This window comes from Tachyglossus aculeatus, chromosome 12, assembly GCF_015852505.1.
Source record: "Tachyglossus aculeatus isolate mTacAcu1 chromosome 12, mTacAcu1.pri, whole genome shotgun sequence".
Classification (NCBI taxonomy): Eukaryota; Metazoa; Chordata; class Mammalia; order Monotremata; family Tachyglossidae; genus Tachyglossus; species Tachyglossus aculeatus.
Window position 1 is genome coordinate 26,673,713 of NC_052077.1, and position 12,399 is coordinate 26,686,111.

The following is a 12,399-nucleotide window of genomic DNA, read 5'->3' on the forward strand; positions in this document are numbered from 1 at the left end:
AGAACGCTGTACTAAGTGCCTGCAGAAGTCAAAAGAATCTATACGCTTTCCCTGCCTCACCAAGAATCTTCTAGGCTTCCTCCAAAAGACTGTCAGGATTTAGAAAGTGCAGACCTAAATTGTAACGGACTAACTACTCCTGGCTACTTTTTAGGGTCTGGCTCATCCTTGGTGGTTGGTTGACAGTATTCCCCAGCTGGTTGAGTTTATTTTAACATCTTGCTTTCAATCTGTTTATGTAAGACCATATCCCTCCAGGGGAGTGAACAATGCTGAGCCTAGGACTTTGAAGAGAAAGAATAGACTCAGCCAATTTCAAGTAAATTGAAAAGCTTTCAGCTTTGTTTGGATAATCAGGCAGAGGAAGGACCCAAGGAATCCCTCAGTAGTATTTATTGGACAGGGAACTCTATTAATAGCTTGGGAGAGAACAATGAAAGATCAATCAATAGGATTAGTTAAGTGCTTATTCTGTGCAGGGTGTTGTACTAAACACTTGGGAGAGTAAATGCAACTAAGATGGCAGGCATGTTCCCTGCCCATATTGAACTTAGGACACAGCCCCTGCTTTCGAGGGGCTGCAGAAATAACCTAATGTATGAGGCTACTAAAGGCATGTGACATTAAAATGAATTCTTATTTTGTTTTCAGGAATGTTTCTCCAGTGGATTCTTTGTGCTGCTATCTGGATTGTTGCCCTCGTGGTCAATCTGATCCTGCGATGCCCCAGATTTTGGCCTCTTGCAATGGTTGGGGGTTGTGTTTGGGCTACAGGTAAACTCAGAAGATCAACTACCCTATAGTCAAAGTAGAAGAAAATGAACCCATTTTTTTCCCTGCATAGTGGGGAGAATGGGCTGGTGAAAACCCACGAATTGATTTCCTCCTACTGTTTGAAGGCAACAGAATGTCTTTTGCCCTCTCTGCCCCTTTCTCCTTGGATAACCTGCCTGAAATCAGAACAATGGCAGCCAACACAAGTGTGATTTGCTTGGGGGAGTGCTCGGGCTGTGTACTTCCAGCAGCCCTGTTCATATCACAGTTGCTACCCCTGCAACATTTCTTGAAAGGTGCCACCTCTGACTGAGGGTATTGTGAGCAGGTGGTATGTTAGAGGCAGGCAGGCATACTACTTCTGCAAAGGAATGAATCTAGTTTTGAGGCAGGCTTGAAAACAGAGACCAATCCTGAATGGGATGAACCCCATTAGCCTAGCAAGGCTCTGTACCCAGTTTTATCTAGAACGTTTATCGGGAATTAGGTGATGTTTATCGGACAATATGTTTCTGTTTGGGTATCATGCACCACGGTGTTGGAAGAAGTGATTTGTGTATGTTGATTCTTTGTGCATGCAGCATTGCAACAGCTGAGGTTTCCTTAGCCTGGAATTATACAAAGGCCCAACCCCTTTGGAATAAGGCAGTCTTGTTAATGTGCAGGCAAAACGGAGGGGAGGATTGAATACCTAGCTATCTCTTCAGCTGCACTGGTAGGCAAGGATTAGATCCTGGGGTCGTCTTCAAAAAGGAAAGGCAGCCAGAGTATCTTCCATATGTGCGTACAGTTGTCCTTTTTAATAATAATGATAATAATAATAATAATGGTATTAAGCCCTTACTATGTGCAAAGTACTGTTCTAAGCACTGGGGGAAATACAAGGTGATCAGGTTGTCCCACGTGGGGCTCACAGTCTTAATCCCCATTTTACAGATGAGGGAACTGAGGCACAGAGAAGTTGACTTTCCCAAGGTAACGCAGCTGACAAGTGGCAGAGTTGGGATTAGAACCCACGACCTCTGACTCCCAAGCCTGGGCTCTTGCCACTGAACCACGCTGTTTTTGTCCCTGGTTGTATGGTAATGCTTGTGGTTTGCAGCCCCTGGCACTGTTTTCATTTTTGCCTTTGTCTCACAAACCTCTTGGAGCTTTGGCTTGTGAAGTGCAACTCTTTCCTGATCGCAATGTGCCAACCATCTTTGTCAACCAGCTTTTCACTCTGATGGGGCCTTGTCCAAAGTTACCCTTTTCTACTTAAAACATTTCCTATAACCCCATATTAGTTCACCACACTGTCGCTGTATGGGTATCCAATATATCACCCATCCATCCAACGTGCATCAATGTGAGCATAACTTCAGTGCTAGTGAGTTCATTTCATTTCAGACTTTGGCATTTGTGATCCGGCCTTGCCAGTCTGTTGCCATAGGTGACATTGCTAGATTGCCCAAGGAGCCAAGTGGGGCATTTATAGTGAGTCCAGTTGTCTCATTTAAACCTGCATTCACTGGTGAAATAAGATGAAGAGAAGAGACCAGGGTCTCCAGCTCAAGGAGACAATATGACTTAATTATGGTAATTATTATGGTACTTAAGTGCTTACTATGTGCCAAGGACTGTTCTAAGTACTGGGGTAGATACAAGTTAATCATGTTGGACACAGTCCCTGTCCTACTTATGGTCACACTCCTAATCTCCATTTTACAGATGAAGTAATTGAGGCCCAGAGAAGTTAAGTGATTTACCCAAGGTCACACAGCAGACATGTGACAGAGCTGGGGTTAGAACTCCTAGGCCCGTGCTCTATCCAGTAAGCCAAGCTGCTCTCCGAAATCAAGATCGCTAGGAAGCATAGGGAATTCCAACAAGAGAATCAGAGGGACATTTATGCTTACCTTCGTTCCTTTCCTTCTGAGCCTCTCCGAGTTCTCCGAGTGAACTCACTTGAGATAAATTGGGTCCTGAAAAACAAAGTAGCATTCTCCCTTTCACTTGGTGATTCAGAGCTGAAGTAGAACATTGATTCTCACCCTGATCGGTGATCCTTTCTCTTGTTAAGGCTTTGAATGTCATGTCATTATAATCTTCCTGGCCTCCCCCTTACTGGCAGGTTTATTACAAGCCACAGACCCTATGCACTTCCTATAAAATTCAGGCATTTCATCATTTAGAAACCATATTGCTAGCTCAAGTTCATATAAAATTTATGATCCAAAGATTTTGTCTTTTGTCAAGGAAGCCAAGCGTCCTATTGTCATGTTGGCTTAGTAACCTACTGCTGAATTTATAACAGTTTAAAACCCCTTTCTCAATTATATGTACAAGGAACTCACTGTTAGCTTAAGGAACCCACCCCAGGCTTGGATTGCGCCTCTTAACAAGGTGTAACAGCAGTATGGCCTAGTGGAAAGAGCTTGGGCCTGGAAGTCCGAAGGACCTGGGTTCTAATCCCAACTCTGCTGGCTGTGTGATCTTGGACAAGTCACTTTACTTCTCTGTGCCTCTTTCCTCAACTGTAAAATGGGGATACCCATTCTCCCTCCTATTTAGACTGTGAGCCCCATGCAGGACAGTGACTGCGTCTGACTTAATTAACTAGTACCTATCCCAGTGCTTAGAACAGTGTTTGACATATAGTAAGCATTTAATAGATACCATTTTTTTAAAAAAAAGGGGAGTCCTGAAGAGGAACAGGCTACCAGTTTGTAGTGTTTTTCACTACTGGCAGAAAGCTGCTGCCCCATTATTTTTTCAACTATTTGTAACCTATCTCTTACCACCGAACACCTTCATTTTGGGGTCATGCCACTTGAGGCTCTGACATAGTCCAACAAAATATGGATATTGGGCACCGGTAATTGAGATTGTTGCCTCTTCCCAATAGCATGGGTTGGCAGGGAAATAGCACACCATGGAATTAAGGGCAATTACCTAATCACTCTGCAACCCTCTCCAGCTTCCTAGGATGCTGGACAAATCTAAGCTCCAAGATGGCTGAAGTGCAGATCTTCTCCACTTTCTGTGTTTCCCGCTGTGTGAAAGCCTACATAACATATATTTTGTTGCTCACTTTTGACCACGGTGGTGGTCCATGGTCTGCTATAGTTCCAGTCAGTCAATAGTACTTAATGAGTGTCTACTGTGTGCAGAGTACTGTACTAAGTGCTTGGGAGAGTACAATATAACAGACGCATTCCCTGCCCACAATGACCTTACAGTCCAGAGGGGAAAACAGGCATTAATATAAATAAATTACAGATAGGTACATAAGTGTTGTGTAGCTGGAGTATGGGGCGATGAATTAATGGAGCAAGTTAAGGTGACGCAGAAGGGAGTTGAAGAAAAGGGAAAGAGAGCTCAGCAGAGTTTTTTTGGATCAGCGGTGTTCAACCATATTATGTCTCTGAATTTTGGTGCTTGACCAAAATCAAGAAGAAGGGAATACTCTTTTTGCTTAATTTATGAGTGACATAATTATTGCTGGTGTCACCTTGAATTATTTGTCAAATTTCAAACTGATTCATCATTTTGCTCATGACATTCTTGTGGATCAGGTATGGAACGTGACTGGCAGGACCCTCACTCTGTGGCAGAATTCAATGAAGTGCTGGAAATAGTGCTGGAAATAGGATTAAAAATTAGGTTTCTTGGCTTGCCACTGCTTAAATTATGTTGTTTCCCCTTTATAGCATAAAAGCAATAATTATTTCAGCATTGGCATTGTCTTCTAAAGGTAGAGTAGGCCCAAGAGTGAATAACATTTATCCAGAATGGCAGAAGAATCTGCTCAGTGCATAATGTCTTGCCTAAGGGCTTTTTCTTTTAGACTTAATTTCACAAGCAAGAATGTATACAGAATGTTTACCCAAGAAATGCAGTTATTAACAAATGAGAAACAGAACCATAATACCAGATGTTGTCCAGGCCCTCTTCTCTGTTTGATTTCTAAATCAAAATGCAACCTCCATTGTAAATTTAATTTCCCATTCCTTCAGGATCACCGAACATTTTCTTTTGTGCTTTTTTACGTTGCAGGGAACATTACAGTCGTCCCGATCGTGAAGACCATTGGCCTAGGGCTTGGACTCTTAATCTGGGGCTCGTTTAACTCGATAACTGGCTGGGCCAGCTCAAGGTAACTCAAGTTCAAGCTGAATAAACCTATATAGCAACTGGATGATAATGCTGCCATTTTTTTCATCATATTGGTACTGAGACTATAAATAATGCGATCATGTTTGTTTCTATCATTTCATTAATCATCACTTTTAATATGCATTGAAATTATGCTTCATTCTTTTCATCGTATTTATTGAGTGCTTACTATGTGCACTGTACTAAGCGCTTGAGAGAGTATAATATAAAAAATGAACAAACACATTCCCTGCCCACAACAAACTCACAGTCTAGAGCTATGTTTCTTCCCACTAGATTGGAAGGTCCTTGAGGGCAGGGTTCATGCCTACTAACTCGGTTGTAATCTTCCAAGCACTTATTACACCACGCAGAGCTCCATGCCCAGTCAGTAAATACTAAAGATTGATTGATTGATCTTTGCCCTAGCACTTATTATGAAGTGAGAATTCTCCCACAGGGAGCTTTATTTTTCACAGGAGAAGTTTCACACTCAACTGTCATTGTTACTTATTAAAATTTAATCATATTGCATCTTTTTTTTTAACCCTGGTTATTGCAGGTTTGGCTGGTTCGGAATGGATCCTGAGGAGGTAGCAAGACCATTTTTAAATTATATTGGAGCTGGACTTTCTGCTTTAAGGTATGCATACAATCATTTCCAGATGGTTAACTGCTGATCTGCCCTTTTTCAGGACCTCAAAGCCTTTAATAATTCCACTATTGTTGGGATGAGTGAATTCACAAAAAAACAAGCAATGAAAAATCAGTTTCATGGAGCTTTTAATAGTCAATGCAGGTCCTGCCTCATGGCTTCAGGAGGATTCTGTTTACACCAAAGCAATTAATGGAATAAATTACTCAAGGCTGTGGTTCTCAAAATGTCTTTTTGGCTTAAGGCATCTCTATGCACCGTTTACAATTACCTTAGGGCCTTACCTTTTAAAAGATGTTTCCAACGTCCTCAGAGGAGATCAGTCAATCAAACATGTTTATTGAGTGCTTACTGTGTGCAGAGCACTGTGCTAAGCTCTTGGGAGAATACAAAATAAGGCACATTTCCTGCCCATAATGATCTTACATTCAAGAAGGACAGACAGACATTAATATAAATAAATAAATTACATATGTGTGTATATATATATATATATACATAAGTGCTGTTGGGGTGGGGGTTGTGGTGAGTAAAGGGAGCAAGTCAGGGTGACACAGAAGGGAATGGGAAAAGAAGAAATGAGGGCTTAGGCAATGTAGCTTAGTGGATAGAGCCCAGCCCTGGGAGTCAGAAGGACCTGGATTCTAATCCTGGCTCCACCATATGTCTGCTGCGTGACCTTGGGCAAGTCACTTAACTTCTCTGGCCTCAGTTATCTGTAAAATGGGGATTAAGACTGTGGGCCCAATGTGGGACAGGGACTGTGTCCAACCTGGTTAAATGATATCTACCCCAGCACTTGGCACATAGCAAGCATTTAACAAGTATTATTATTATTATTATTATTATTATTATTATTATTATTATCTGAGCTTTTCAACCTAGGTCATTTATACACAATTCCCTGCTATAGGCCGGGCAGAGGGAGAGGAGCTAGCCAATTGCCAATTGTCAGCTGTGTGACTTTGGGCAAGTCACTTCACTTCTCTGGGCCTCAGTTCCCTCATCTGTAAAATGGGGATGAAGACTGTGAGCCCCCTGTGGGATAACTGAATCACTTTGTAACCTCCCCAGTGCTTAGAATAGTGCTTTGCACATAGTAAGCACTTAATAAATGCCATTATTATTATTATTATCCATTAATTTGACTGCAGCGTAGTTTATACAAGGTTCAGTCAGTTACTTTGCTGAATTTTTGTTTTCAAAATGCTTTGTGTATACCTTGTCTAAGCCTTGTAATTAATGATTGTGATATTTGTTAGATGCGTACTCTGTGCCAAGCACTGTACTAAGTGCTGAGGTAGGTACAAGATCATCAGGTCCAATTTGGGGTTCGCAGTCTAAGTAGGAGGGAGAACAGGTATTGAATCCCCATTTTGCAGATGCGGTAACTGAGGCTCAGAAAAGTTAAGTTACTTGCCCAAGGTCACACGGCAGGTACGTGGTGGAGCTGGATTTAGAACCCTGGTCTTCTGACTCCTAGGCTCATACTCTTTCCATTAGGCCACACTGCTTCTCTTTATTCATTCCCAATTTGGAAAGGATGCCACCCTAATTAAAAATCATAAGTCCACCTATTTGCAAATTAAATTCTTATTGAAATATTTTTATTTTTCAGTGCTCTCATATTCTTGTTTGTGAAAAGTGATGTTAAGAATGGCCCAAATTCAGTGGACACAACACCATTATTGAGAGAGCCTGTGAGTATGGTGTAGGTTGGTATTTATTCTGAGCCCCTTGGCCTATGAAAAGCAAATTTAGCTAAAGGGACATTTCCATGTGCAGAATGTGCTAGATTTGTATGTGTTTTTCTCTGACGCTCTATCTATATATTGGCGGGGTTCTTGCTTTTGTCACTTTGGAGTAGCCTGTTCAGGAGTCAGCTGTAAGGGAGGGTTGGATTTTTCCCTCAATTCTGTTTGGATATTTTTAACCCAAGTTTTTTTTTTTTTAATTAAAACTGGGAGTACAGAGCTCCTGAGAGCAAGCCTAGCTCTGTGGGCCCTTATGAAGGGTGTCTCTGCAGTCGCAAAACCCTGAACTGCCCTGGGAACATATTGGTTGATCATTCATTCATTCATTCAATCGTATTTATTGAGCGCTTACTGTGTGCAGAGCACTATACGAAGAGCTTGGGAAGTACAAGTCGGCAACCTATAGAGATGATCCCTACCGAACAACGGGCTCACTGTGTAGAAGAGGGAGACAGAAAACAAAACAAAACATGTAGACAGTTGTCAAAATCGTGAGAACAGATACAATTAAAGCTATAATGTGCAGACAAGCTTGCTTTAGCCACAGCTCTACCCAGATCCCAGGTGTGATAGCAGCCAAAAAATACAGAGTGGGCCATTGGGCTTCTTCCCTTTCTCAAAATTTAAAAGCAAAGTTCATGGTTCCAGTGGGTTCATGCTGCCCCTTTTAAACCTGACAGGAAAACTTCAGCTCAACAGAGAATACTGATTATCATCCTTATTGTTATTAATTACATGTGGTAAAGACTCTGTCTCTTAGGAATATGACTGGCAGAGATGAGAGAGTGTGACTGGTCTGTACTACTAGCACTCTACTCAATTCCTCTGCTCCATTTTTGTCTCGATGTCTCAGGATTGGGACTCATCTGCTATCATTCATTCACTCGTATTTATTGAGCACTTACTGTGTGCAGAGCACTGTACTAAGCGCTTGAGAAGTACAAGTCGGCAACATACAGAGACAGTCCCTACCCAACAGTGGAGTCACAGTCTAGAAGGGGGAGACAGACAACAAAACAGAACATGCAGACAGTTGTCAAAATCATCAGAACAAATAGAATTAAAGCTATATGCACAATATCATCATCTAGTGCAAATCACCTCTACTGATTCTACTTTCCCAGGTGCCTCGTACTGTACATGCAGTGAGCCCTAGATACTTACTATTGATTTATTGTGAGTTCTGGGAAAGGTACCAGGATATTAATTCTGAGCCAGGTCCAGATCCACAGGGCATCACAAAACGAAAAAGGGACGGGAAGGGGTTAGGGAAGACTGAAAACAGAGAAAGAAATAACTGGTACAAGAGCAGGAGAATAATGACAGCGATTACAAAATTAAAGCTGTCCTATTGTACTCCCCCAAACGCTTAGTAAAGTGCTTTGCATAGAGTAAGCACTCAGTACGTACCATTGTTTGAATCATTGGGAGAGAGTAGTCTGACCTCCTCACCTTTGCCAGAAGGACCTTCTAAGTTAAACAATTACAGTACTCCTAGAAGGTTTAAATGTTCGTTTCCCAGATAGGCTGAACACTGAGGTAATTTGGCTATGCTTCGTCTGGTAAAGGTACAGTAAATTCACAGACTTTGTGATCAATATTCATGCTGAAGGAGAAATGTCACTTTCCCATCACTGTAGACAGCACCACCATCCTTCCTGTGTCACAAGCCCCTAACCTTGGCATTATCCTTGACTCCTCTCTCTCACTCAACCCACATAGTCAATCTATCACTAAATCCTGTCAGTTAAACCTTCACAACATCACTAAAATCCACTCTTTCCTCTCCTTCTACACTGCTACCGTGTTAATCCAATCCTTATCCTATCCCGCTTTGATTACTTTCTCAGCCTCCTTTCTGACCTCCCTGCCTCCTGTCTCTTCCCATTCCATACTTCACTCTGCTGTCCAGAATATTATTCTACAAAAACACTCAAGCCATGTTTCCCTACTCCTCAGGAACCTCCAGTGGTTGCCCATCCACCTCGGCATCAAACAAAAACTCCTCACCATTGGCTTTAAAGCATTCAATCACTTTGTCCCCTCCTACTTCACCTCACTACTTTCCTACTACAGTCCAGCCCACACACTTCGCTCCTCTAATGTTAATCTTCTCAATGTACCTCGATCTCGTCTCTCTAGCTGCTGACCCAAATCCTGCCTCCAGCCTGGAATGCTCTCCCTCCTCATATCCGACAGACAATTACTCTCTCCATTTTCAAAGGCTTACTAAAGGCACATCACCTCCACGAGGCCTTCCCTAACTAAGCCCTCCTTTCCTTTTCTCCCACTCCCTTCTGTTTCACCATGACTTGATCCCTTTCTTCACCCTCACACCTCAGCCCCCTTGTGTACATATCTGTAAGTTTATTTATATTAACATCTGTCTCCCTGTCTAGCCTGTAAGCTGGTTGGACTGTAAGTTCGTTGTGGTCAGGGAATGTGTCTGTTTATTTTTATATTTAACTCTCTCAGCCGCTCAGTATATTTCTTTGCACACAGTAATAATAATAATAATGGTATTTGTTAAGCGCTTACTATTTGCAAAGCACTGTTCTAAGCACTGGGGAGGTTACAAGGTGATCAGGGTGTCCCACGGGGGGCTCACAGTTTTAATCCCCATTTTACAGTGGGGTAACTGAGGCACAGAGAAGTTAAGCGACTTGCCCAAAGTCACACAGCTAACAGTTGGCGGAGCCAGGATTTGAACCCATGACCTCTGGCTCCAAAGCCCATGCTCTTTCCACTGAGCCACGCTGCTTCTAGTAAGCACTCAGTAGACTGAATTGACTGACGCCGGCATAATCATCAAAAGGTGTCTGTCCTCCCCACTCCTGTGTGATGATGCTACTAAGATAGCTGAGACCGATAAAGACTTTTCATTTATCCAAACATTTTTGCATCAGTGCGCTTCTGTAATTCTTACAAAATCCCTGGCAAGTAGGGAGGGGCAGGCATTAGCATTTGCATTTTACACAAGAGAAAATGGAGCCATGGAGTGATTTAAGTAATTCTCCCAAGATCCCGCAGTGGATCACCTGACAGAGCCAGTTAGAAATCAAGTCTCCAGCCTCCAACCTTGCATTCTTTCTACTAGGGCACAAGGTTTCATTAGCTTGGTAGTCAAACAGCAATCAAAATTAGGGATATTTAGATGTAAAACTAACAAACTCTCAAACCAGTCTAAATCTAAGAGTACCCCAGAGATACACTGTAGCCAATGAGACAATGAAGGAAAAGGAACAAACTTCAGAAATAGTAAAACGAAGTAATAGGAATTCATAACCAGAGTTGGATCCATCCAGCCAGCATACAGTAATAAAAAACATGCCCATCCTAACATTTGTCTGAGTTCTCATGGGAGGTTTTTCAGGAGTTTAATAGAAAGAGAGGGAGAGAGAGAGAGAGAGGGAGAGTGTGTGTGCATGTGTGTGTGTGCATACCTGAAAGGAAAAGGGTTTTTTTTTTAATGGCAATTTATTAAGCGCTTACTCTGTGCAAAGCACTGTTCTAAGCGCTGGGGAGGTTACAAGGTGATCAGGTTGTCCCGGGGGGGGCTCACAGTCTTCATCCCCATTTTACAGATGAGGTAACTGAGGCACAGAGAAGTTAAGTGACTTGCCCAAAGTCACACAGCTGACACTTGGCAGAGCCGGGATTTGAACCCATGACCTCTGACTCCAAAGCCCGGCCTCTTTCCACTGAGCCACGCTGCTTCTCTAATAAAAAGGGTTATAATAATAATAAAAGGGTTATTCAGTGTTATTCAGAACCATGTGTTTCAATTGAATGTTATCAAAAATGTTTTTTGTGCCAATGTTTTTAACAGGCGATCAACGAGGTTGAGAGTTCCTACTCAGATGAAACATGGTTGGATAGACTTTCTCCACTTCAAAACCGTCTCATGTAAGGGAGTTACTTCTTTATTTCAGTTTAAAAACGTTTTGAGCATTTCTGCCCTCACTGGTAGAAATCGCAGATGAGCTCAGGAATGAAAAACCTGGACGGTATTTTGAATATAATTAGAGAAACAGCATGGCCTAGTGGATAGAGGTTGAGCCTGGGAGTAAGTAACTGTGACCTTAGGCAAGATTTAACTTCTCTGTGCCTCAGTTCCCTTGTCTGTAAAATGAGGATTAAGACTGAGTTCTATGTCAGGCAGGGACTGTGTCCAACCCGATTATCTAGTATCTACTCCAGTGCTTAGTAATAATAACAATAATAATAATAATAATGGCATTTATTAAGCACTTACTATGTGCAAAGCACTGTTCTAAGTGCTGGGGAGGTTACAAGGTGATCAGGTTGTCCCACGTGGGGCTCACAGTCTTAATCCCTATTTTACAGATGAGGGAACTGAGGCCCAGAGAAGCTACGTGACTCGCCCAAAGTCACACAGTTGACAATTGGCAGAGCTGGGATTCGAACCCATGACTTCTGACTCCAAAGCCCGGGCTCTTTCCACTGAGCTACGCTGCTTCTCTAAGCTTCTTCTCTAGTACAGCACTGGGCATATAGGAAGCACTTAACAAATACCACAATTATTATTGACCCACAGATTGAGAAAGGACCCATGTTTTTGTGATGAACGGCCTTTTATGTTGCACGTTTGTCTTGGTAATATTTGTCCCAGTTTCGCAGCATGTTCTGCACACTTTCTGAGAGCAGGGGGCTCTCAGAAATAAAATAGGGCTGAGGTTCAGAGAGTAATTCTGAACATTTTGTCTCAAATTGTTGGGAAAATACACAAATGATTGAGAATGTATACTGCAAAGTATTTTACAATTGTTATTAATAACAATAATAATGGTATTAAGCTCTTGCTATGTGCCAAGCACTGTACTAAGTGCTGGAGTAGCTACAAGATAATCAGGTCGCACATGTGGCCCCAGTCTAAGAAGAAGGGAGAACCAGTATTGAATCCCCATTTTGCAAATGAGGGAACTGAGGCACAGAGAAGTTAAGTGACTTGCCCTAGGTCACACAGCAGATACATGGTGGTGCTGGGATTAGAACCCCCCGGGTTGTGCTCTCTCCACTAGGTCACACTGCTTCAATTGTAACAAGACACTGAAGATT

General features: G+C 42.3%; 1 protein-coding gene across 1 annotated transcript in view; it reads left to right on the top strand.

Moving 5' to 3' along the window:
- The window catches only part of TMEM144 (transmembrane protein 144), a 37,866-nt gene that overhangs the window by 8,025 nt on the left and 17,442 nt on the right, over positions 1-12,399 (top strand). Inside the window, exons 3-7 of the mRNA XM_038755148.1 lie at positions 652-774; positions 4,813-4,912; positions 5,474-5,554; positions 7,185-7,266; positions 11,150-11,226. Of these exons, the coding sequence (XP_038611076.1) occupies positions 652-774; positions 4,813-4,912; positions 5,474-5,554; positions 7,185-7,266; positions 11,150-11,226 (463 nt within the window). The remainder of the gene's footprint in view (positions 1-651; positions 775-4,812; positions 4,913-5,473; positions 5,555-7,184; positions 7,267-11,149; positions 11,227-12,399) is intronic.